The sequence below is a fragment of the Cervus elaphus genome, chromosome 2, assembly GCF_910594005.1.
Source record: "Cervus elaphus chromosome 2, mCerEla1.1, whole genome shotgun sequence".
NCBI classification, from domain to species: domain Eukaryota; kingdom Metazoa; phylum Chordata; class Mammalia; order Artiodactyla; family Cervidae; genus Cervus; species Cervus elaphus.
In genome coordinates, this window is record NC_057816.1 from 5805439 (window position 1) to 5831083 (window position 25645).

At 46.8% G+C, this 25645-nt stretch overlaps 1 protein-coding gene across 1 annotated transcript in view; it reads right to left on the minus strand.

Moving 5' to 3' along the window:
* Positions 1 to 433: 433 nt before the first annotated feature.
* KDM2A (lysine demethylase 2A) overlaps positions 434 to 25645 on the minus strand; it is an 88647-nt gene continuing 63435 nt past the window's right edge. Inside the window, exons 12-21 of the mRNA XM_043925433.1 lie at positions 23494 to 23885; positions 13602 to 13685; positions 11884 to 12153; positions 11213 to 11344; positions 9848 to 9937; positions 7225 to 7937; positions 5189 to 5352; positions 4439 to 4597; positions 3656 to 3871; positions 434 to 3217 (exon numbers count right to left, since the gene is read on the minus strand). Coding sequence (XP_043781368.1) covers positions 3036 to 3217; positions 3656 to 3871; positions 4439 to 4597; positions 5189 to 5352; positions 7225 to 7937; positions 9848 to 9937; positions 11213 to 11344; positions 11884 to 12153; positions 13602 to 13685; positions 23494 to 23885 — 2402 coding nt within the window. The 3' untranslated portion in view covers positions 434 to 3035. The remainder of the gene's footprint in view (positions 3218 to 3655; positions 3872 to 4438; positions 4598 to 5188; positions 5353 to 7224; positions 7938 to 9847; positions 9938 to 11212; positions 11345 to 11883; positions 12154 to 13601; positions 13686 to 23493; positions 23886 to 25645) is intronic.

Sequence of the window (25645 nt, forward strand, 5' to 3'; positions counted from 1 at the left end):
CACACACACACACCAAGGCAGAAAAGCTTTTGTTATTTTTGTTTTGGTTTTGAAAGCCTTTTTATTTAAAAAAAAAAAAAAAAAAACCCAAATAAAAATATTTCCCACTGGAGGCTATTTCTTTTTTTGTCTTTTAAAAATTTTTATTACACAAATATCTCCCATTCCCACGTCAGAGGAAAGATGTCCTTGCTCTTTGTAAAACCAATAGTGGAGAACGTTTAGAAAACAAAAGTCCGCCTAGCTTCCCTCCTTTCCCTGGCCCCGAATAATCCCAATGTGTCAACTTAGATAGCGTGACTTGTCCTCTTAATGCTTACATTTAATTTAATTTTTTTTAGCACAACATTGGAGATTGACTCTAAATCAGCAACAAAAAAATATATATTTACAATATTTCTCCGAAAACAAAAACACAACCAAACCCTTTAAACATAGTGACTTTAGGAGTTTTATTTATGGAGCAGTTATTTTTTTTAATCACCAAGTGATTTTATATTATATATATATATAAATTTTCTTCCTTTCCTTTGTGGTTTTTCGCCCCGGTGCTTGGAAAGATGGAGGCAGGGTGTCTGGTCCTGTGGTCTGCGGAGGGCAGGCTCTCCTGGCAAGGCTGTGTCTATGAGCAGATGGCAGGAAATTCGGTGGAACTCCCGGGTTCCTCTGTCCCCAAAGAGAGACATTTCTGTCCTCCACACGGACCAACCCTCACCTCTAGAAACCATTTTCTCCCTCACAGTCCCAGAGGAAAGGGAAACCTGGCAAGGGCACAGGTCCACTGGCTGCCACTCCCGGGCTCCCTTTTCCTCTGACCAACTCAGGTGCGCGGTAAAAATGCTTGTTTTTCCAAACGCAAAAAAACAAAAATAAAAGCCAAAGCCCAAAACAAACCGTCAGCTTGGAAATCTCTGTGGGTGAGATGTCCCAAAGTCAGAGGCACTCTCCCGGAACAATCCCTGCTCTGAGGGGGTCTCTCCACCTCCCCTTTTATAAAAAGACAAGAAAGCAAAACAAAGTCATCTTTTCAGTATTTTCCACAGGAGCAACCGAAAAAAGGCAGGAAGCTTCCAATTATAGGTCATTAACAATAACATTAATAAGGTTTTTGCTCAATACCCAGGGTTCTTTACAGAGAAGTTCCCCTAACTGAGGCACTCTGGAATAAGTCACTGGCATTTCCTCAAGGTTTCAGCCCCAGGTGACTGGGGCCTGGAGACCAATGGAAGGGGCTGAGGGTCAGGGGAGCAGACTGCTGCTTCTAAGGTGCAGCAAGAATCAGCAGATTGGAAGAAACCAACACAATGCCACCCCCTCCCAAGACCCAGTTTTCTCTTAGGAGGCCAGTAAATGCCAGGGTCAAAGCTGGGCTAGGTGGCAAAGAGGGAGCCCCTCTGCCTCTATTGCTTTGGAAGTGGCAAGGGGGCATGTAGCGTCTCTCCTTGGGGTGGCTCACACTTCAGACCCCTGGTGCCTGGGCGCCTTCCCCTCCCCCACAGGGCTTCAGGAGGAGGAGAGCCTGAGGCTGGGCTGCAGGAAAGGGGCCGGGAGGGGACGGGCTGGGGACAAGACGGTGGGACAAGGTTGTGCTATCGCCTTCCTTTCGGATGGGGAGCGGAGTGCAAACCCGCGTCTATCGTTTATCAGCTCTTGCCACAGGCTGCTGCTACTGAGCATCTCCTCACACACTTAAATATTGACCCAAAAGAAATCCCGACCTTTCGTTCCATTTTTTTTTTTTTAAAGTGCAAAAAGCTCTCTGCTGCCCTAGAGAGAGGATCTTTGGACAGGCCGTTCAATGCAAAGTAAGAGGGGGCAGCTGATGGGGCTCGACACAGGGCGGTGGAGCGGGAGACGCCAGGCTCCCCTCCTTCCCTCCACACACACGCGTAATACACTCAGCCACACACACAGAGGCACAAGCACACCCCCTTCCATGGCTGCAGGCAGAGGGCAGGTGACTGGCTTCTAAGCAGGACTCCCCACCCCTCCCCAAAGGCGCCGGATCAGTGAGCCGCTGGGGGCCAGACACAGGCCTGGGCTCGGCTGGCTACAGGACCCGAGGCCCAGAGCCTGCCAGGGGGCAGGTGGGGACTTGGCCTAGTTCTCTGACCCCCCCCAGCTGGGGGAGACAGGCTGCTCCCTCTGAGGATAGACATCCTGGGAAAGCCCTATTCAAGCGGGAATAAGGAAAGTGTGAAAAGGGCAGGGAAGGCCAAAGAGGGAAGGGATGGGGAGATGGTGCCTGTCTCAGGATCTGCCTGGGAAGCAGTAAAATGGGGTGTCCCTGGGGTAGACAGTTCCAGCTCCTCTGAAGAGCCTCAACCCCAGTAAGTGCAACAAGGACTTCATAGAAACTAGCAGGAAAGTCTGGGGTGGGGGAACCTCATTCTGTGAACTACCATGAGCATCGGACAGGATCAAGCTACAAGGAGGAGGGAGAGCACAGACATGGACAAGAGGTGTGGACACCTCAACAGCACCAGTGTGATCTGCATGGGTCTGGCCTTCCTGGGGCCGCTGGCCCCTCCTGCATAAGCCGGGAGAGTGTGACAGAGGAGAGACACGCACTGGACACCACGAGGAGAACCTGGCCACGGAAACAGGGCTACTTTCTTCCCTGGGAGTTTGCTCAGAACCAGGAACTGCTGGGGACCATGGATGGGGAGGAGGGCCCCAGGGCCCAGTGCAGGTGATGGCTGCACAGACACCCCAAAGTGAGAACCCGGCCTCCTGGCCGACGAGTGAGTGGGTGGGCGAGCAAGCGGGCAGGCACTGTGACAGCACACAGTCTGCGCTTTCCCCTCGGATCAATTTGCTACTCCCTTCTCCTCAGGAGGGAGAGGAACAGGCCGGTAAGCCTGAGGTCCACACCCCTCTCTGCCCTGACTGTAAGGGAAGGGCTCAAGGGACAGGAGAGCAGAGAGGGAGTGTGACGCTGGCCTCGGAGCCCGTGCAGGGGCGGGGAGAGAGGCTCTCCTGGCTGGGGAGTCAGGGGAAGATCGGTTTCCTGTTCAGTTTGGGCTGGGTGTGTCTTAGCTGATCTTCTGTATCAGCTTCTCGTCAGACAGGCAGTAGAGACTGTTGATGGACAAGTCTGAGATGAAGTGCTCGCAGGCTTTTCGAGTGATCTGCTTGCATCCTCGAAGGTCGATCAAGGTGACATTGGCGATTCGCCGTAGGTAGATCAGGGTCTGGTCTGTCAGTTTATTGCAACCTGTGGGGAAAGTGACCACAAGGACAATGCTGCGTACACACCCAAAGAAGCCTGCTTCTGACACCCAATTTCCCAGCTTTCCTCAAAAGGCTAAACAAAAGTCCCTGTTTTCCCCTTAACTACCTGGCTCAGAGACCAGAAGTGCCATCCACATGGCAGCCTCTGAAGGCCCCAGCCACCACACTCCCTGCACTGCAAAGCTGACCAAACTGCAGCTGGGTGCTGGCTGTGTTCTCAGGCACCTGACAACTGCTCAAGGCCTCGGTCCCTACCAGTTACAAAAGGAATAGTTCCATGTCTTGTCCATACGTGAGGAAACGAATTAATACGGTTTAGTCAACAGCCCATGTTCTTTCTGTTCTACTGGTCAAACTCCAAGGAGGGCGGGGCTTCCAAGGGGCAGAAGCACCATCTGTCACAAACACGGCAGGGCCATACCTGCCATGTTGAGCTCTGTGAGGGAGTAACGAGTGGAAGACCCAACAGCAGTGAGGAGATTGGAGGACTGGTCTGTCAGGTGGCTGCAGTGACTGAGGTCGAGTCGAGACAGGAGGGGCATGTGGCGAATGATGAGACGAAGCGTGGCATCTGTGATGTCAAGGCCCGCCAGCCGGAAGTCGGTCATGTTCCGGAGCTTGCTGCGATTGTCCTGGCCTGCACAGGCAAGAGAAGGACCTAGATCCAGACTCTTTTAATTCTAGTTCAGCTCAAGCTGCAGGCAGCTTCAGTCATGGATACCTGCAGGCTGGGCTGTGCAGGGGTTAACAAGCAGAACTGCCCACACCCAGCCCTGCCTTCAGGGAGCGAGCAGTGTGGGGGCCGTTTCCAGGAAACCAGACACGTTTTCTCTCTTCCCAGCTGCTGGATTGTGCCTCACTCACACAGCAAAAGGGTATGTGTGGAATGCTCCTCTCCTTCCCACGCTCCCACCCTTTTCTAGACCATCAAGGAAACAGCCTTCAACGCTCTTCCTCAACCATGAAGCCTTCCCAGACTTCCTCAGGCTTATACTCTCTAACCCCCAAACTCTACTGACCCGCAAAATGGACTTACTCCTTTCTTTGTAGGTAGTTATCTGTAAATAGTTAACTGTACTTGTACATAGTCCATCGTCCTGTTTTCAACTTCCACTTTTCTACTTTTCAACAGTGTCATTTCTGGGACTACCTGCGCTTCTGGGAATGCTGAAAGGAGCACAGGGAAGTCAGGCCCAGAGCATACCCGGTTTATCCGCCGGTGGAGTCAGCAAGTCCCGAATTTGAGGGTCCTTGATTCCTACTGCCCACCGAAGATCAAGGGTCCTGAGAAGGGGGCAGCTGGAGGTGCTGAGGGCAGAGACTGCAGACCAGGAGCAGCCTGCTAGAAGGAGGTCTTTCAGTCCTACAACAGAGGGAGACAGACATGCAATAATACACTCTACTGGCCATCCAGAGCCTCAACTACCAGCTGATCTGACCAAGGTAAACAGATCCTCAGTCTGTTTACTGGGGGGAGGGAGGGACCATATCCTAAACTTATTCTAGTAATCCTGCTCAAAGACTTCTATGCCCTCCTAAATTACATCTAACTCTGGTGGTAAAATGGATTGCTTGGTTTCGAGCAGAGTAACCTAAGTGTGAGTGACTTCTAAGACCTCAAAGTGCTTAAGGGAATCCTTATAAGGGGCTTATCAAGGCGACATCTTACTCAAATTCTCTCTTCAGCGACTACACCAAGACCACCTGCAGAGCTGGCGGCAGCACCTGACCCCTCTCTCTTCATCTTCCTCAGCGACTGGCCTGCCAGCCCACAGTGGCACCTTGGGGACTGGCAGTTAAAGTGGGACCGGTCAGGTCTCTTGCCAAGCACAAAGGCAGTGATGGCACAGACTGCTGCCCTAAATTGCCCGAAAGCAATTCTAAATAGCGCTGCCAATAATGCACTTTCCCCACCGGCCCTGCGCCCCTGGAAGGACAGTGTGGGGTTGCTCACCTGGCAGCCTATTGACGAGCCATGTCAGCTGTTTTTTGGAGATGTTGGTCCAACTGAGGTCGAGGCTAACTGGCTGCCTCTTGATGATGCCACTGAGAGCCTGGGGTACGATAGCCTTACACCTACTCAAGTCAATTTTTGTCCAAAGTCTCTTGTCGCAGCACCTGTAACAGAAGGAAAGAGAACCAGCTCTCAAGACCTGATATCCCTTGTCAGAAGAACTTCATCACAGGCTGCTGGAGGCTTCTGGGAAAAGCAGAGCCTTGGAGGATCACCCTCCCTAGATGCTTCTACATGCATATAAGGATCATGCCTTGCCATTTTTTGCCTCAGAGAATAGAGATTACTTGACCAGTCCACCCCAATTTACTCTGGCCGGGTTGAGAGCACAGAGCGACTGTCAGGGACACACAGTAAAACAATATACTATAACCCCTCATTTGCATTAAAATGGTATGGCTCCCACCAAAGTGTATACAAAGGAACATTAAAAAAATTTATTGACTCCTTACTGCTGGAAGCTACGAGGCTTCCCTCTACTCTCCTCAAAGTCTCTCCCAACTGCCTGAGACGCAGGGTGGTGCTACCTGGCACATCCAGCTCATTTGTGCCTTGAACTCCAGAAACAGCCCATTTCATTATCAGGTCGCAAGAGGCTCTTTATTAAAATCAGGCCTGGAGAGTCCTCCACCATCCTTGGGTTTCTGCCTCAGTGCTATCTTTACTTTTTCTAGCCAGTCTACATCAGAACAGAAAGGGAGAGGCCTGCCCTTCCGTGACAAGTCCATAGGCCACAAATAGCACTGCAACACGCAGCTTCTCTTTAATATTTTAGAGTCTCTGCTCCCCAGCCTGGCTCAGCGTCTGGCTGGCAGGGAAAGAAGAGATGGCATATAATGGGAGTCTTACGTGGCTCGGCCTAGAAAGTGAGGGACAGAGCCACCACTAAGCCCTATGAACAGAAATATTAGGAGAATCTGGGTGGATCACATGTCAATTCAGATTTGGGAAGTAAACTCATGGTTGCAAACAACGGAGTCTTCACTTAAGAGACTGAAAAAACTTCACCCAGGACACATGAAACTTGTATGGCAAAAACAGAGCACTGAATCTCAAATTTTTAATATGTATCAGAATCCTCTGGTGGAGAATTTATTAAAAAGATTGCCCAGCCCCACCCTTGAGGTCCAGATCAGCAGGTCTGAGATATGCCCTGAAAACCTGCATTTCTAACAAGGTCCCAGGTATGACACTGGTTTGGGCATCACACTTTGAAAACTACCGTAACAGGATTTGACCTAGATATAAAGGATTTATTCTAGGATTTAGGAACTTAAGGAAAAACAATGTCCAGTGGAAATATTTGTTCATCACCTCTAGGGATGCTCCCTTATGTCTTAATGTTTAACTTGAGAAGAAATGACAGGTTTCACTAAAAAGGACAACTAAGTCTCAGGAAGCTTCAAAACTGAACCTTGCTTGCTGGAGAAAGGCATTCTGGTCTAGGTTTAGAGTATGAGAATTAGAACTGTGGAACTGTGAGCCTGCGAGCACCTGCAAAGTTTCTGAAAAGCGCATATACCTTTCTCGTGAGATGGAGATGTAATGGGGCAGGGGTGTAACAGCAGTCGTCTGTGTCCCCAGCCCCAGGAGTGACTGGCGTATCACGGGCTCTCAACAAATGCATGATGCGTTCAACTGACTGGGGGCAGGGGGATTCTGACTCCGAAGTTTTAGGACACACTGTACAAACCCACCCCCAAGCCCCAAGGTACAAATCCGTTCAAAGTCCAGTAAGGAAAGACAAGAAAGTACAGAGCAGGGAGAAGGGGCCAAGGGCCAGATTTCCCTGATGACACCTGCAGGCACGACCGGCCACATCTTTAAGAGGACCCCTGTGTCCAGGAAACAGACTGGGTGGATTTAATCCTTTAGGGCCCAACCAGGCTCCAGGAGCCAAGACACATGCTGTTCTCACATGGAAAGCTGCCACCTACGCCCATACCCCTGTGCCTGATCCCTGTAGCCCTGCTCACCATTTATACCACGTCTTGCACACTCGCATACATTCACAAAGTTCTCTGCGGCTGAGGTAGCGGAAGACAGACATCCAGACCTCCCGCTGCATCCAGCTTTCGTCTCCATCCTGAGCCCAACTGCCCCGGCCATTCAGCCTGGCCGCACCCCCCTCCTCTGCACTGTCATCTTCCTCCTCCTCCTCCTCCTCGTCCTCCTCCTCTCCCCCCAGCCCCTCCTCATCCCCGCGCTGGGGGGTTCGGGCTGGGCAGTGCTGGACCAGCACACGGGGGGAATGGCGAAGGTTGGCAGAGGAGGCCGTGATGGCCTGCAGCTTGGGCACAATGGATGTCCCGTGGAGCTCTTTGGTGGGCCTCTGCAGCGTGACAGTGAGGTACGATCCCCGGATCTTGGCTTTCTCAACTTCAGACAGCTCCTTTTTGCCGCTGGGATTGTTCTCCTTTTCCCGTACCATGGTGCGCTCTGTGGCCTGCAGCCGCAGCAACTGCCGCCGTTTGAAGCGCTCATCGCGGCTGGCACTGTGGTGGTCGCTGGGGCCGGCCCCAGGGGATGACCGAGTCACCACGCCCCGGGGGGAGGCCGGGTCGTGGATGAGCTGCAGCATGGAGGTGGGCGAGTGAGGTGGGGGCGTGAGGGGCTCGTCGCAGCTCCGCAGGGGCCGGAGGACTTTGGCTTGCACGGCTTCTTCGTCACTCTCTTCCATTTTTCGCTTCTGCAAAACAGGCCCGCAAATGCCATGTCAGTGCCTCCTTAACTTTGAGAACCCCTACACTTACAGGGTCAACCCCTCTGCTGCTCTCGGGGACTAGCAGAGGGCAGGCCTCTGCTTTTCTATGGGGGAGGGACCTCTGTGTGCTGCAGGGTGGTCATCTCCTCACTGTCTGCAAACCAGACTCTGTAACTGAGCTCATGTCTGTGCTCAATGCAGCTGATTATAGAGTAAAACCCTCAAAATAGGTTGCCTGGGAAATCTACTTGTGACAGAAAGGTCTGTGTCCAAGTACAGAGGAATGGGATCCACATTTGAGCTGCATGATTCCAAAGCCTGCCTTACTCATCTCCTGTCCCAATTTTTTGGTTATAATATAATTCTCTGGGTAAAGAAATCCTTTAAAGAGGCTGCAACTCCTACCCCTACGCAACTTGACCATTTTAAATTCTGCCTCTAATTCAGCTCGTCACCCAAGAGACACTTCTGCTGGAAGAAAAACAGCCTACATATACATGTTTGAACTAAGATGCAGATTCTGACAGCAGTAAACCTACTGACTTTTAGCCCTACCAGGGTCTGAGTGCGACCCTTCCAGGCTGCTTCTCCTCAGCACCCCACACTGTCCCGGGAGACCAACCACAGGTGAGAGATTAAGCCTAGAATGAGAAACTGCACTGCTCCTGGAGGAATCTCTTCAGGATGAAAATGAGGAATTTGAGTTTGGTGAAGCCAATATCCCACAATAAAAGCACAACCTCACCCTCTGGCCCCCTTGTCCCTTCCTAGAGCCCACCTGGGCTATGATGCAATGAAGCCTGACCACCACGTTCCACTAGGTATCAAAACAGCAGCTCAGACTCCCTTAAGGAGACGTTCTATGTCCCTCTGCAACAATTCTGCTCCCTTTTCTCCTTACATTCTTAGATCACTGTGGCTCAAAGAGAATGACCAACTTTTGGGCGCTGGCTTTTACAAGGCATTAGAAGGTAACACTAAATATAGTACCTTCCAGCCTGTCTGCTACAGCAAGCACCCACCACTACCACCACCAGGAAAGACAAAAGTAAAAGTTACCACTAGAAGAAACCTGCTGCTAGTAGCACTTGAAATGAAAACTCCAGCACTCGTCAACTCCAGAAATCCTTCTCCTCAGACCTATTTAGACTGAGAAGTCTAATGACCTCAGTGCCTGAGTGGGAAGAAATAGGGGAAAAAAAAAAAAGCAACAAGGAAATGTGCCCCTACTCTCCTGTTTAGGGCACCTGGAGGAGACCCCCAGGGCATGATGACCGACAGGAGGCCAGCGGCCGCCCCTGTACATGCCCTTAGCAGACCTTGTCTTCCTGGCCTGAGGGGCCAGTGCTTCTGTCCCTCTGACAGTACTGGTGACCACTGGACCAGCAATCACAGTCACTTGGGGCCAAGGTCACAGCACAGGTTCCCTCTGGAGGAGCAACTGCCTGTGTAGGACACAACTGGCACAAGGGCAGGGCTTTCCGCCACAAGGTGAAGAAGACAAAATGCGAACCCGCTCAACTGGAAACTCCAGTATACCACTGCATTTACCAGCTGGCTCAGGTCACTGCCTCCCCTCAAGTTTCATTCCTCACAGACCAAGCTCACCTCATTTCCCTCCCCAAACAGTCCAGCTGTGACTCCTCTTTTTCAAGGGCCCCAGGGTGTAACAGAACACTGGGACTTTGCAGAGTCCCAGGGGGAACAACATTCAATGATGCAAAAAAACAAAATTTACAACTCAAAAGAAAAATAGCTAACCAAAGGGGAAAAAAGATAACAAATAAAACAAAAAATAATCTCTTGGGTCAGAAAAAACATGCAAAGGCAAACCTTATTTCCAAACTTGACATTTGCTTCCTTCTCACAGTGCGAGACTGGAAACGTTCCCTTACCTGGGCTTTTTCTGAGCTGTCCTCTTGGTAGCACTTTGGACACTCCCAGCAATTTGGCAATTCCTCATTAAGCAACCCCTCTCCATCCATCTACAGGCAGAGAGCGGTTATTAAAAATCTGTCTCATTTAAAAAACAGACAAAACCTAATCTGTCTCTTAAGTTGCCTTTATCAAACTGTAACACAGACACACGGTTGGGAAGAGTTACTCACTCCTAAACACACTGGTCTACAGGGGAGATAAAAAAAAAAAAACAAAATCAAGAGCCATTTGGCCTTACTCTCAGCCAGTGGGATACTGCCCACCCTCACTCTTGGTTACATTCATCAAATTTAGACTCCAAGAGAAGATTCCCAAGAGTCTGAGCCAACCTGGGTTCTCTTCCCCTGACATATACCTTCTCCTGAGGGCCCCATGCCACTCTGTAAAAGGAACTGAACACACAGGACTGGAGCCAGTGTGGTCTTGCGTGTGGGCATGGTGGCTGTGATGCGATTGTGGCTTTGGTTTGGAGACTGGTAACCAGGTCTCTATGACTCAACTGTTAGGTGAGGATAAATAACAATATCCACCTTACACGGTAATGGTGAGGATTAAGTGGATAAAATATCATATAAAATGTTTAGAAAAATGTGTGACATGTAGTAAACACTTTGTACTAACCATTGTCATCATCATGATGATAATACCCTATTTTATCAAATCCAAGGTGCATATTTTTTCACATTTGAATTGTCTGAAACTGGGCTGCTTCTCACAATTAACAATGTCTTATATAATCATTGTCAGCCAGGTGGCAATCATGATAGTTGACACCTTCAGAAAGACCAAGAAAGTACCAGCACCAACCAATGTACTTTAGATTTACAGAAAATCTAAGATAGACCCAACTTCACAGGGTTGTCTTAAGATTAAATGAGGAGTCATATAAAACAGTGCTTCTCCATTCTGGCTGCATGTTAGAATCACTTGGGGAGCTTTTGAACACACCTGGGCCCAAGGTCCATGATAGAAGAGTTGACTCAATATCTGAGGTTAAGGCTTAAACCTCCTTATTACTTTTTTTTTTTTGGTCCAGCTGTGTGGCTTGTGGGATCTTAGTTCCTGACCAGGGATGGAACCAGGGCCTTTAGCAGTGAAAGCCCATAATTTTAAACACTGGACCCCCAGGGAATTCCTATTACCACCCAAGGTGTGCACAGAGCCTGATACAGACTCAACACACACTCAAGAGCAGATGTCAGACCCCTCTGTGACCCTCAGCAGCCTCTCGTGACAGATGTCCCACTCTCCTGTGCTCCACTCAAGAGTCTTTAGACACTCTGTTAGCTGAGACCTCATGGGCCCCTTAGGCCCTTCCTCACCTGGAGGCAGCCAGGATGAACAATCTCATTGCAGATACAGCATTCCATGAGTTTCTTCTCAAAGTCCTGTGTCTCCTCGTTTTGATCCACCTCTCCACAAAGGGAACATGTGACAGAGTGAGGCAGTCTGGGCTATAAGAGGACAAAGACAGAAACCAAGAAAGAGCAGGCTTAGATCCTTATCATTCAGCTTCCCTTTAACTGAAGATGGACAATTTGGTTCCTGCAATTCTCCAGTAAACACTTAAGAGAGCATGGAGACCAGGTGGAGAGAAAAGAGGTGTTGGCAGGAAAATGACCAAAGAAGAAGATATGAAGAGTCAACTCGCTGAGGAGTAAAGACCAACAGGGAACAGTTTATTTTCAGTTGGCCTATCCTTGGCCTCCCAGGTCCTTCCTTTCTAATCCACTTGAAGAGGGAACAGACTGCAGTGATCTGTCCTTCAAACACTAGCCTCTCATTTGAAAATTAGGCAAAAATTAAATTAGATTATGTTAAATATTAGACACCTTCCTTCTAAATCCAGAGACAAGAGGGACAAAATGCAAAAAGCCATAAAGGCAGCAAAATCTTTTCTTTAGAGCTTTGCAGTCTATACAATATGCATATTTCAGCCCCACCCCTGGCACCCCACCCCACCCCCATATTCTTTACCCAGCAGATCACTCACTGCCAAGCACTGCCGGAGAACACAGGACTGCTTCATGCGACCAGGCCCCCCAAACTTCTTCATGTCCCTGCAGTAGTGACAAACACCACACTCTCCTTGCACGCAGGCTTTGCATTTTCGACATCGCACTCGTCTCCGTCTGGCTCCAGACACGATGGGAGAGGCAGCGGCTGGGCGCACAGGTGTTAACCGTGGGGCTGGTTTCATAGTGTGAGGCTTTGTGATGGGGATGGTAGGAACCCGCACCTTTGGCCGGGTTGGGAATTTAAGCTGGAAAGAGAAAGCAGTGAGGTCAAACATATAAGGCAGCCTAAGGACTGGAGTGGGAAGATGACAAGGCCTGGCAAACAATGGCCTGAGGGCAAATCGCACACAGGCTGTTTTCGTAAACAAAATTTTATTGGCACAAAACCATGCTCATTTTTGTTTTGTCCATGGGTGCTTCCTAGTGCAGTGGCAGAACTGAGAAACTGCAACAGACTGAACGGCCTGCAAAATTTGAAAAATTATCATCTTTATTACATTTATTTACCTACACGTTATCTTCACAAAAAAGTTTGCCAATCCCTTCAGACTACTTCAGCCACATCCCTCTCACTCTGCTGAGCTGCCCTTTCCTGAAGCTTTCTATGCGCCAAAGGTATTGCAGGGGCCCTCCAGTATTTCCTTATCCTGAATATTATTACTCAGAATACACTCCTGAAGAAGACAGGAAACTACTTGAGGGAGCAACAAGTCTTATTCTTTATTATTCTAAATTCAACCCTACAATTCTGGTACATAGCAGACACTCCAAAAATAGCTGAGCATGAATAAATTTCTCAGGTATATGTTTACAATTTTAGCACCTGTATTTTGCCCTGCTGGTGATCTTTTTAAGAACAAGGACTGTGACTCCCACTTCTTTAATTCCCACCGTGCCTTAAACACTTTTTGGACACACTCAATAGCCAGGGCCGGGAAGGACTAGGCTGTTTCGCGGCAGCCCCATGTGGCCAAGCAGGAGGCAAGCGGGACAGAAGCACTGAGGAAGGAGGAAGTGGTTCTCCAAAGACATGTTTTAGATACACACCTTTATATTTTGCCTCAATGTCCCTGGGATGTGATGGCTCTGCAAGTGGTAGCTGGGAAACACCACAGAAGGGCCCAATTTATTTGCCAGACTCATGACCAAGATCAGAAATCTATGACTGACCTTGACAAAGGACAATATGGGGTAGAATTATACAGGACCTGACTGAAGGGACGTGAAAATTCTTAACTGACAATTTATTAACTAATAGGTAGCTGTTTTCGTCTCTTCTCAATTCAATACTGAAAAGTCCAAACCAAGGGGAACCTTGAGAGTGTGGTCTCACTTCAATGAAGAAACGTTCTAGCCTTTTAAATGTATATCTAATTATTTTAACTAATTTTACATCAGATCTATAAAAAGAACTGAGTCACTGGGGCAGAAGGATAGGAACCGATCCACTCTGGTGAACAAATGCACACGCCGGCATCTGAACTTGGAGGCAGGTCTTCTAGTTTGACAGTTTGTTAAGAGAGTCACCTCCAAAGATAGCTTGACTGAAGAGTCAAAACAGAACTGAGTAATGATTTTCTGTCAGTTCACATTAATGCACAAAACCTGTCTGCTTCTGGTTGTTCTTTTTCTTCCTGGAATGGTAATGGTTAGCCAGCAAAATGTTTCAGCAGCTTCAAGAATAGTTTCTTACCTTATCCCTTTTGGGCCACTGTACTATAGGGACTCCAGTGAGGGCTAACTTGGGATCACTGTTGGCAAGCTCCTCCAGCAAAACCTAAAGGAGAGATAGGAGAGACGAGGGGAAGAAAGGACATAGTGAACAAAGAGTCAACCACTCCTAACAGCATCCAGACAGACTCAGCCTCAGTTCCCCGAAGCACCAAGGTGAAGAGCAGGCTGGCAACTTTCGACATTTTCCCTTCATATAGAGACCCACTGCGAAACAAACAGAAGATGGAAGAGAACTCAAACTATCAAGACTTTAAATTTACCTTTACTCCCAGCCCTGCACTTGTGTGCTCACGGTGACCATGCTACCGTTGTCAAGTGTTGTCACATAGTTCTATACATGACAGTACAACTTTACATCAACTCTTTACTTTTCTATACCAGCTAACGAGTACCATGATATTTTAAAATAATGCCTTCATTTTGTCGATGTTATTAGCAAATACTGACTGGCAAAAATAAAAAAAAAGGATTGGCTAATACGAATAGCAGGGTCTTAACATCTTGATTCAACCCAGGACTCCATTCTTCAAAGGCTAATTAAAGAAACCTCATTCTCAAATCTCTCTCCCTCACATCCACACGCACACACACGTACCCATATGCACACACGGTCACTTATTTGCCTTTATTCCTATAAAGGGGGCAGCAACAATCTCAGGGGCAATAGTTCTCATGCCTTTAGCCAATCTAGTTTGAATGCCTTGAGGAACAATTCTACAGTAAGAAATTGCCACTCAAGTGAGTCACACTGGTTATTATTTTGAAACAAATCTTTTATGTTTCAGACAGAAATGTCTCAGTCCCAAACCTTCTAGCACAATGAAATCTCTCCTCATCTGACCTCATGAGCCCTAAAGCAATGGCAACTGCAAAACAACAACCCCCACACACACAAATCCAGAAGACAAATTACACAATTTCTTTCTGATTGCTTTAGATGTATGCAGGATATTAACTGTTTCAAGAAAAAGTAAACTTTGATCCTAGACAGGCCAGCATGCCTGGGCCATTTTTAATAATCATTCTCAGAATCCTGTGGGCTCTGTGCCTAGAGACCAGGACTCTTGAAGCATGAGGCATTTCTCTACGAAGTTTTTCCATCCTTAACCTAAAGATCACGCTCCAGATCCAGAGCTAGGACTCAGAAAGACCCTTTAACTAGTACCCAAGAAGCTCCTCCAGGATGAGTCCCTCTGCCAAGTCCCCCAGATGCCTCTCTCCCTCCCCCAAATTGATTTCCTTTGCAGACGTTTTATTTACTTCAAGTTGCTATGGCACCTTATTCTGGAGCCTCCTGTTAGCACCACACTGCGTGGGGGTGAAGAGGCGGGGTGCGGTGCCACGTGGGACCAGGCTCCATCCCGCTCCCAATCTCCCTGGGGTGAGAAATTCAGGTCCATTCAAAATGTGTGCTAGGGAATGCGAGTTCCCCTCCCCCACTTCGCACTGCTCACGCGGAGTAGGACTCTGCCCATTTCCTCCGCCCCTAGAGCACTGAACTGTCCACAAACAGGGACTTTCCACTTTCAGCAAAACAGACTGCACAGAAAGATCCGCAATTGTTCAAGAGTAGAACAGGAACCTAACTATCACCAAAAGCAGTCTACCTGCAAGATTTCTGTGGGGGACAGAGAAGGGTAGGTGGATAAATTGTGTCTGTGTTGGGGTGGGGGTGGAGGGTGTGGGGGCAGCTGTTCACACAGGCACGACTCAGTTACTAGGGTCTGTGTGGGTGTGGAGGGAAATGCAGATTTCCTTCCAAGTCCTATTTCACTGGGGCCATACAACCAAGAACGCCCTGCCTTCATCAAAAAAGGCAGACTCCAGCTGAGGCCCTTCAAGAAACCATATAAAGCAGCCACCACCCTTCACCAGAGGGGTTTTGGGACAGGGAGCGGGGGTGGAGTGCGGAAAGGCTGACGCCTATCTAGCCTCCTGGCATGAGAGAATGTTCAAGCGCAAGCCCACACCCGACACAGCCCAGGAAGGGGACGAGAGAACCGCGGGCGCCTGGGCGGAGAAGGGGAACAGACTCCCAAAGGGAAACGACCCAATTTGAAAGCACATCCCGCCGGGAGAGGGAACAAGTGCAGTGACGACGGCACCACCGACACCTCAGCACTATCCCGGACTCGCCGGCAAGCAGTTCTCCTGCCTCTCCGCCACCGAGACCAGTCCCTGCAGTTCCACACACCACACACCCCAGACCAGGAGGGCTCTGCCGCCCGCCCGCCCGCCCGCCCGCCTGACCTTGTGTTTCCCGTCCTCTGGAGCTGCCGAGCTCTTGGATGAAGTTTCCCCAGCGTCTTTGTTTTGCTTTCTGTATTGGAAGTTGTGCTGAAGGAGTTAGGTGTTCTGCCTCTAGGAAAATTTCCAGTTTACTTGAAAAAAATCTGAAATCTCCCAGGGCACCTAAGGCAGGGCAGTCGGGCAATCACCTTTCAGGCTACCCGGAGGGAGCGGCGCGCAGAGCCCTGCGCTCCTTCTCGAGCCCTAGAGCTCAGCCGCGGCTTCCTGTGCCTGCGAACAATGCTGCTGCGTCACCCACATGCAGCTCCCAGAAATGCTTTGCAACGGAAGATGGCAGGAGGGGAGCCGAGCTCGAGTGAGCAAGCCAGCAGAGGGCCCAGCGTCCTGCGGCAGAGTCAGGAGGGGGCGTGCTGGGCAGCGCTCCCGGCGCGACGATTGGAGGAGAGCCCGCTGGGAGGGAGCCGCCGCCCCGCCCTCTCCCTCCCACCGTCAGCGCTGGGGCAGAACCCAGGGCCGGCCCCCAGGGCTCTCGCCGGCGACTTCGGAAGGCGCCAGCGGAGGGAAGGGAAGGCTTTAACCCGTGCCAGTCGGTCCCGCGTTCGAACGTCCTTGCCGCGGTCCACACCCCGGCCCTCAGGGTCACCTCCCTGTCACGGCCGCGCTACCCCGGGCTGCACACAGGGCTCTCCTCGCGCCTGGGCAGACAGCGAGTCGCTCGAAGTTCAGCCTCTGCTGCGGAGCCCGGCCCGGAGCCGAGCGCCTCTGGAGTTACCTTCTCTCCCCACCTCCGGCCCGCCTCACCTGCCCCCGCTGCCCCTCCCCTAGGCCAGAATCCAGAACCGGCACACCAGAAACACCTTGGGCATGACACATTCCCACCAAGGGACCGGATACCAACCGTCTGTTCATCTCAGCTACTTCCACAACTGAGGCGGCCTCTGCCCCAGCCCGCACCGTGAGAGCCGCCCTGCTGCGGGCGGCTCCCTCGTGACCAAGTCAGAACAGCTGAGGTGCACCCTCAGGAGCTTCACTCGCTTGCTTCGGCATCAGGCACCGGGAACCTAGGGCCAGCACCGCCTCCACACCCGCCGGTCTCCTGGGGCCTCAGTTAACAGCCCGGACTCTGCCTCTCACCACTCCATCCTCAGGACACCAGCACCCCCGCAACTCTTCCTATTCCTGTCGTTTGACACTGCCTGGATAAAGCAACCAGTCCCCCATTCAGTCACACATCTTGGTGCCACTTCTGACTGCCACTCAAGTGACACGTGTCACCTACTCTGCACTCACGGATCCACAGTCAGGGTTAAACTCAGACTGAAGGAGCACTCTTTTCTCAGGCTTCAGCATCCAGTATATCGGGGCCAGATTTATGTAACTTTTAGACTCTAACAAATGTAACTTGGCTTTTTGGGAAATTACAGAAGCAGCTTTGAAAGAAACACCTCAGGCCACTGAGAACCTAGCTCTTACCAGTGGAAACATGCTTATTTATTCTAGCTTATTCCAGGACAGTTGTTTCAGCCAGTTTCTCCTGCAGAGTCAATGGCCGAGTAGGCTCTCTGAGGCCTGGGGCTCTGGTGCCAGGGGCAGCATGGTTACTTCTGACATTAGTTTACCAAGGGAAGGAGAGACTTCTGTACTCTTCAGTGGAACTCTTCCTGGAAATGTGTGAATGGTCATTCTAATCCTAAACTTGTACTTTTAGGACTCAAAGACTCTCTGTAATTAGCCTATTATGTTAGAAAAACCTTCCTTAACATTGTGAGAGGTCCTCTTGGAAAATGCTTATTTAGGTCTTAGTGCTATCTAACCTCAAGGGATGATACAGTATGCACAAATACTTAAGAGAAAACAAGTTACTCCAAAACAAAACTCAAGCTCAAGTTGTAGCAAGCACAAATTCTAGAGAAAGAACAAAAATCAGATAGGGCACTCGGAAACTCACTTCAAGTAACTTCCCAAATCACACATTATAAATAAGGCCCAATTTTTTTCTCCTTTTAATTCAGAATAAAAGGTAGGCAACAGTGATGAGAATTAGTAAGAATATAACATAAAACATTTTTAAAGAATTGTATCTATTTTAATCTAACTTTATATGCCTTGTAGCTGAGTTATTCAAAACTTTTTACTCAGTAAGAATGTGAATTATTACAAATATCAGTAAAAACTACAAATGAAGTTTTATTTATACAGGTTCTTTTTTTTCCCCTCCTCTTCTGGCTTAATAGATTAAAATCCAATTATACTGGGCCCTCTATCAGCTCTTCTCTTTGTTAGTGTCAGAATCACTCCCAAAGTGTCAGATGAAGGAAAATTTCTGATTCGTGTTTCTTTATTCACAACCGTAACTCTGCTTCAGTCCCATCATCCTCCTGTGGTAGAGCTTCATATAAATTTTTACATCATAGTTACAAAATAAAATGCTAGATAGACTCTTAGATGAGAACAGCAGTAGCCAAATGAACCACAAAGGAAGAATTTCAAATTTATAAATTTAGAGCTTTTATCATTTACATAATACTGTAGTCATCAGTCTGCATCATCTAACAGGAAAGGGTCTTAACCAGTTAACTAAAAAGAATGGCGCCTCCTTCCCTCAGGACAGAATCTACCTCCAGTCCTCAGGGTCAGGTCCAGCACCTGTAAACCTAGAAGTCACTCACTTACTTTCTTAGCCCACTTAAAATGCCTGCTCCTCCACTGGACTGTAAGCCCCCCCAAGGGCTTGGTCCACAGTATGTTTGCATATTTATACCAACACTAAGCCTGGTTCTTGGCAGAGAGCAGGCAGGGATTACTCACAGTAGTGAAATAAGTGAATTTCAAACATTTGTAATTTTCACAGCATCTCCACTGAGGTAGATGTTATTTTATAGAGGAGAAAACAGGCTCTTATTGATCCAGTATCCTGCCTAACAGTCACATTTTTGCCAAGCTTATCAAAATGGCTTAGAGAAAACAGGAAAGTAGAACAATATTTAAAAACACTGAAATTGTTTCATTAACTGAGTTGGGCAGCCAGATGTATTGATACATTAAGAGCCTCTTTTTATACATACATTAAGAGCTGCTTTATTACCAAAATAAACAGAAAACAATAAAGTCTGATTAAAAATTCAGCCTTCCAGCTGATTCCCACCACCTTGCTATGACCCACTGTCAGTAAGTAGTTAACATGCCCACTCCAGGCCCACTGTAATTTTAGCACATACAAACAAAGATACTTTTTTCAAACATTAATGGGATTGCACTATACATACTACTTCAGGTCCTGCCTCTTTACTCAACATCTCTCAAGGACATGGCCTCTCAATTTTAGATCAGGAGTCAAGGTTACTTTATATCCCCTCCCAAATAGGACTTTATATATGCTCATTACTTTCCCCTAACTTTGCCAATAAATCAACCTTTTTTAATGCACCATATTTCATCTAATCCCCTTGCAACTCTGTATGATTCTTTCTTCAATGCTGTAGAACATTTTTAGACGCTTCAAAGCCCTTTAACCACATCACTAAAACTGTTTCTCCCAGGGAATATGTAATTATGGGTATCTCATCCCACCAATGTTCCTCTAACCTCTTCTCCTAGTTATTTGTGAGAGCCACACAGGCTACAAGAGACCATGCCTCTCTGTTACAGGAAGGGTAAACTCTGGGCTTGCTTTAGTCCTTCACTGCAGTGTAGCCTGTGTTACCACAGCACTGAGTTCTCTAGCACTGCAGCCTCCAGCTGGGCAGTGATTCGGCACCCACCAGATCCAATGGTTTTTTTTCTTTTTGGTGGTGTTCAGGTTTTCAAAGTATTCAAGTCTGAAACTTACTATTATCTAAAGCTCAAATTAAACATAACAGGTCAAATGTAGGAATAAGTAATCCATTTGATCTTAACTGAAACTACCTGCAGAGATGGGCTCTAAATCTTTTGTCTTCTGTCATCAGCTATATTTTGATATGGTATTGGGTAAACAAGGGAGAACTCAAACACTGCCAGTCTGTGCAGTCATCCTACTGGGCCACTCGTTCTCTTATGACCTGGTCTCTATGCCACCTCTGTCTAATGAGCAAAGGCAGCCATGTTTTCCATGATTCCTGATAAACAGCAAGCTCTCTTAGGGCACTTGTCACAGTGTTAAGAGCTCTCTTTAGATGGCTCTTCTTCAGTCATTCCCTTTCTGGCTGCCTCCCTTTTACTCTGCCTGAAGTTTGACACAAATCGTTCTACATTTTCCCCTACTACTCTGCCTCTATAAATATCCTTATTTAACTATATTAATTAAGAGCTGTTGTTGTTCAGTCGCTAAGTTGTGACCAACTTTTTGTGACCCCAGGCACTGCAGCATGCCAGGCTTCCCTGTCCTTCACTATCTCCCTGAGTTTGGTCAGATTAGTTAATAGTTTGTATATTTCTATCATGACATTTGACCTGTACAACTGACTAGTGAATTATAATGACTTACTACAACTGGATTCAATGAAACCAAATCTATGTATAGATATCCCTTAGGATTAAAAAGATATTTCTCTTTTTCATAAATTAAAAATGCAGATCCCCAAGCCAAAAGAACATTAGTGAGAGATAAACTTATAAAACCTTCCTTCTTAGGGTTCCTAAAGGCAATTATACAAGTTAGTAAATCAGCAAAGTCACAATTTAATGTTTTCCACATCCATGGCAGAATAGCTAGGAAGAAACAACTTCTGGACTTCTCTGGTGGTCCAGTGGTTAAGACTCCATGCTCTCAGTGCAGGGGGCACAGCTTCGATTCCTGGTCCGGTAATTAAGATCTTGCACGCCACAAAGCACCGCCAAGACAAAATTTTTAAAAAAAGAAAGAAGAAAGAAACTTTGCGGAAGTTCCTTGGTGGCCTAGTGGTTACGATTTCAGACTTTCTCTGCTGTGACCCGGGGTCAGGCCCTGGTTAGGGAACTGAGATCATGCAAGCCGTGTGGCCTGGCCAAAAAAAAGAGACAAACTTCTGTAGAAAAAAAAAGATGCTATACTCAAACTCTCAGGAAAATATATATGGCCCATCACAATGAAAAACAAAAAATATAAGTGTCCTTTGTTCACTCAGGGGTAGGAAGTGAGTTTGGGAACTGGCTTGTGAATACAGCAAAGTATGGCTAAGCTTGTTCTGGTACAGTATATCAATCATTATAGATACAGGACCACACCTACCTGGAACTTAGTTATTTCCTCCCACAAACACAAGCCACAATACCACCTGCCTTGTCTACAAAAACTTTATAAAACTAAACTATAAAACTAACTGCCTAGGTTCTATCACTATGGAGAGGACCAACCTCACTAGGTTACCAATCCTTTTAGTCTCTTTAAGTTTTTATCATTTCAATGATGCATAAATAATAAGATATACTTAGAATGTCAACTGAAGAAAGAAAAAAATAAAAAAATTAGAAGTCTAGGTCTTAGCCCAGTCTTTGGAGTTCTTTCCTGAGGTATCTGGCAGAAGGTAAGGAGAACCTCAGCTCGTTGTTTAGTGGTAGCCAAGCAACACTTGTATAAGGATGAGGAATAAAAAAGCTGTACTATGAGATATTTAGCCCATCTTCCTTAAAGTCACATAAATTTATTCCTTATAAATTTTTCTGTGGCTTAAAACAATCTATACAGAAGGTTTTAAAAATAACACGTTACAAATGGTTAACTGGCTTTCTAATACACATACCCGTGCCCTGTGCTGAAGACGTAATTCCAAACAGTGATTTAAAGACTTTTTCATGTTTGTATTAATGGTCACTTTTTTGGGGCTACACAGGGTGGCATGTGGGATTTTAGTTCTCTGATCAGGGACTGAACCCATGTCTCCTGCAGTGGAAGCTCAGTCTAAACCATTGGACCTCTGGGGTAGTCCGCACTGGTTTCATATGAGATATATGAGAAAAGATTTACTAGAACTCTCTCCAGTTCAAAGAGTTCAAACCTGGATTCCCTAAAAATAAATTCGTTTCTTTGAGACCAATATATGAGGAGTGGGTAGGACTTTGAAGATTACTAAGCATTAAAAAGCAAACATATTACTTTGCCACAAAGGTCCGTCTAGTCAAAGCTATGGTTTTTCCAGTAGTCAAGTACGGATGTGAGAGTTGGACTACAAAGAAAGCTGAGTGCTGAAGAAACTGATGCTTTTGAACTGTGGTGTTAGAGAAGACTCTTGAGAGTCGCCTAGACACCAAGGAGACCCAACCAGTCCATTCTAAAGGAAATCAGTCCTGAATATTCATTGGAAGGACTGATGCTGAAGCTGAGACTCCAATACTTTGGCCACCTGATGTGAAGAACTGACTCATTTGAAAAAGACCTGATGCTGGCAAAGATTGAAGGTGGGAGGAGGAGGGGATGACAGAGGATGAGATAGTTGGTGGCATCACGACTCAATGGACATGAGTTTGAGTAAGCTCCGGGAGTTGGTGATGGACAGGGAAGCCTGGCGTGCTGCAAGTCCATGGGGTTGCAAAGAGTCGGACACGACTGAGCGCCTGAACTGAACTGAATGCTGGGAGACTTACTGAGAAAAAAGAAAAATATACAACATGTAGAAACTTGATTTGGCAGTAAGATGAATTACATTTAAATTGACACTTTTCTCAGAAGTTGCCCCAATGTATTTAAGTCTTAATGTAGGTAAATTTGAAGCTCAGTTCAGTTCAGTCGCTCAGTAGTGTCTGACTCTTTGCGACCCCATGGACTGCAGCACGCCAGGCCTCCCTGTCGATCGCCAACACCTGGAGTTTACCCAAACTCATGTCCATTGAGTTGGTGATGCCATCCAGCTATCTCATCCTGTCGTCCCCTTCTCCTCCTGCCTTCAATCTTTCCCAGCATCAGGGTCTTTTCAAATGACTCAGCTCTTGGCATTAGGTGGCCAAAGTATTGGAGTTCTGAGGGCAAGAGTTAGAAGGGGGTGACAGAGGATGAGATGGTTGGATGGCATCACTGACTCAATGGACATGAGCTTAAGCAAACTCCAGGAGACAGTGAAGGACAGGGGAGTCTGGCATGCTGCAGTCCACGGGGTTGTAAAGAGTTGAATACGACTGGAGAAGGAAATGGCAACCCACTCCAGCATTCTTGCCTCGAAAATCCTGCGGACAGAGGAGCCTAGTAGGCTACAGTCCATGGGGTCGCAGAGTCGGACACCACTGAGCAACTTCACTTTCACTTTCGCAACTGAACAACAACAACAACAAATGTGCTTGGGATAAGACTGCCAGAGATTTTACTGGTCATTTTTGTTCTGAAATAGACCTCTTTATCGGAGTGTAACAAGTTCTAAATAACATTTCTTAATATAAACATTTTTCTCAGGCTCACCCTTTTTCTAGGGTCAGCCTGATATCTGCATTTTTAAGATTAGATTTAAATCCTAACTGAACATACAGATGTTCGCATTTTTCTAATAGGGACCTAACCTCATTTTAGGAACAGCCCAAATACAGACACACACACACTCTTAACTTCTTTCTGGTTGAACCAAGATCACCCCAAACTCCCGAATTTTCTCTCAGAATCCAGAAACTGACTGTCCTAGCCAGGTTAGCAGCCGTTATGCAACACAACCAACCCTTACCTTCACATCAGCAATGAGAGCATCTTCGTCTTCTATCCCTGTAGGGACGCATTTCTTGTGCAGTGGCAGAGATTCCAATTTATCTACAAGGCAACGAAGGCCTTCAAGCTCAAAATGGGTCAGATGCACCTGTCGGTCCTTTCGGGGGCTACACTGGGATTCCCACACTTGGCCATTCTGGGAACCCCGGCTAGAGTCAGATGAGTCCCCAGACAAAGTTTTCTTCAGACTTGGAAGACTTCGGCAGGTTTTGCCCAGTCCATCATAATCCAGGTTGACCCCGTTGGCTACAGGGCTGGTGAGGACAGAACGTCTGCTGCTCAAACGCCGGGGCTCTCGGTCTACTGCTTCCTCATCCCCGTTTCCAGACTCCAACCCATTTAACTCCAAATCTGCCAGTATGAAGAAAAAATGTGGTATGAAATGTGCCACTTGGCCATGTGATCAACAAGAGAAATAGGTAGTAATCGAGGGACCCTGATGTTATAAATGACAAAGTTACCACAGTTTAAAAATGGTCTTCCCTATTCCAACCCATTTGTCTACTGCTGAAAATCAGTTACAGGTAAAAATAGGATCCTGAGTTAATAGGATAACTGAGGCAACAGTCAACTGGATTTTTAAAAGATTGGGAAGGGTGCAGTCTTTAATAAACAGTGTGCTGAAAATAAGTTACCCATGAAAATAGCTGTACCTGAGTTTCAAGTTCAAACTTAATTTGAGGATTATGATCTCATTATCTTTTAAAAGACTAGTACTAATATGAAGCACACTGGCTTCCCTGGTGGCTCAGTGGTAAAGAATCTGCCTGCCAATGCAGGAGACACAGGTTCGATCCCTGGGTCAGGGAAGATCCCCTGGAGAAGGAAGGGGCAACCCATTCCAGTATTCTTGCCTGGAAAATTCCACTGACAGAGGAGCCTGGCAGGCTACAGTCTATGGGGTTGCGAAAGAGTCAGACATGACTTAGTAACTAAACAACAAAAACATGAAGCATATATATTTAAAAACTGCCTTTGTTCAAAATTTTGGCCATAAAATTAAGCTTTGGAATCAAAATCTTAGCAACATGGTTAATAAAACAACGTGAATATTTTTTAAAAGAAAGATTTTGATAGTCAAAAAAAAGAGTTTTGATAAAAGAATTTTAAAATGTTAACTCATCTTTTATTATGAAAGTAATAAATGCTGACTATTAATAATTTAGAAAATATAGGAAGGTGCAAAGAAGTCAGTCATCCTGTATTCTCCACCCTTGGAGAAACTCAACAGTGTGATGGATCTTCTTTCCATCTTTTTCTATACATATGTGTATAACTAATAACTTGACATATTTTTAAACAAAATTAGGATCATTCTATATATACAATTCTGTATCCTGCTTTCACATATTGTTGAGCATGTTTTATTTTCAAATGACAACATCAATTATCCTCAGAGGAAATGCTAAGGCAAAAAAGTATTTTGCTTACATGACCATAGGATATGGCAGTGTTGGCTCCTCTTTATTTTCAAGGAATGGAATAGCCTAAAAATGTGTAACTGAAACTACCTTGACATCCAATAAAATATTTCTCTTGATGTAAGTTAGGGAGGCATTAAAACTCAGAAGAATATACATTTTAGAATCTTACCAACATGACTTAACATTCCCATTTATTAACTCTTAGATCATGAGCAAGTTTTTTAATTTCCTTGAACCTTGATGTCACCATGTGTAAAATATGGATAAATATATATACACCTCACAGGTAATAACAACTTAATGTATACAGACTGCTTAGTTTGGTGCCTGAAATACAGTTAAAGAGTAACTCTGATGCAATCCTAGTTTTTATTGTGCCAAAGACCATTCTTTACACAATAAAACATGTTAAGACTTTTTTTCTGCCCATACAGAGCTGCTTGCAGGATCTTAGTTCCCCAACCAGGAATTGAACCTGGATCACGGCAGTGAAAGTGCGGAGTCCTAACCACTTGATCAATTTCCAAATGATTACTTTCTTGAGGAGCAAAATACTAACACCAGATGAGATCCAGAATATTTCATTTAGCCCTAATAATTCACATCTGGGTAGGAGGATCAATTGTAACCAGTATTCAACTTCAATGAGTGGATTCGGTACTTCTAAGTAGATAAGTGAAAAGATAA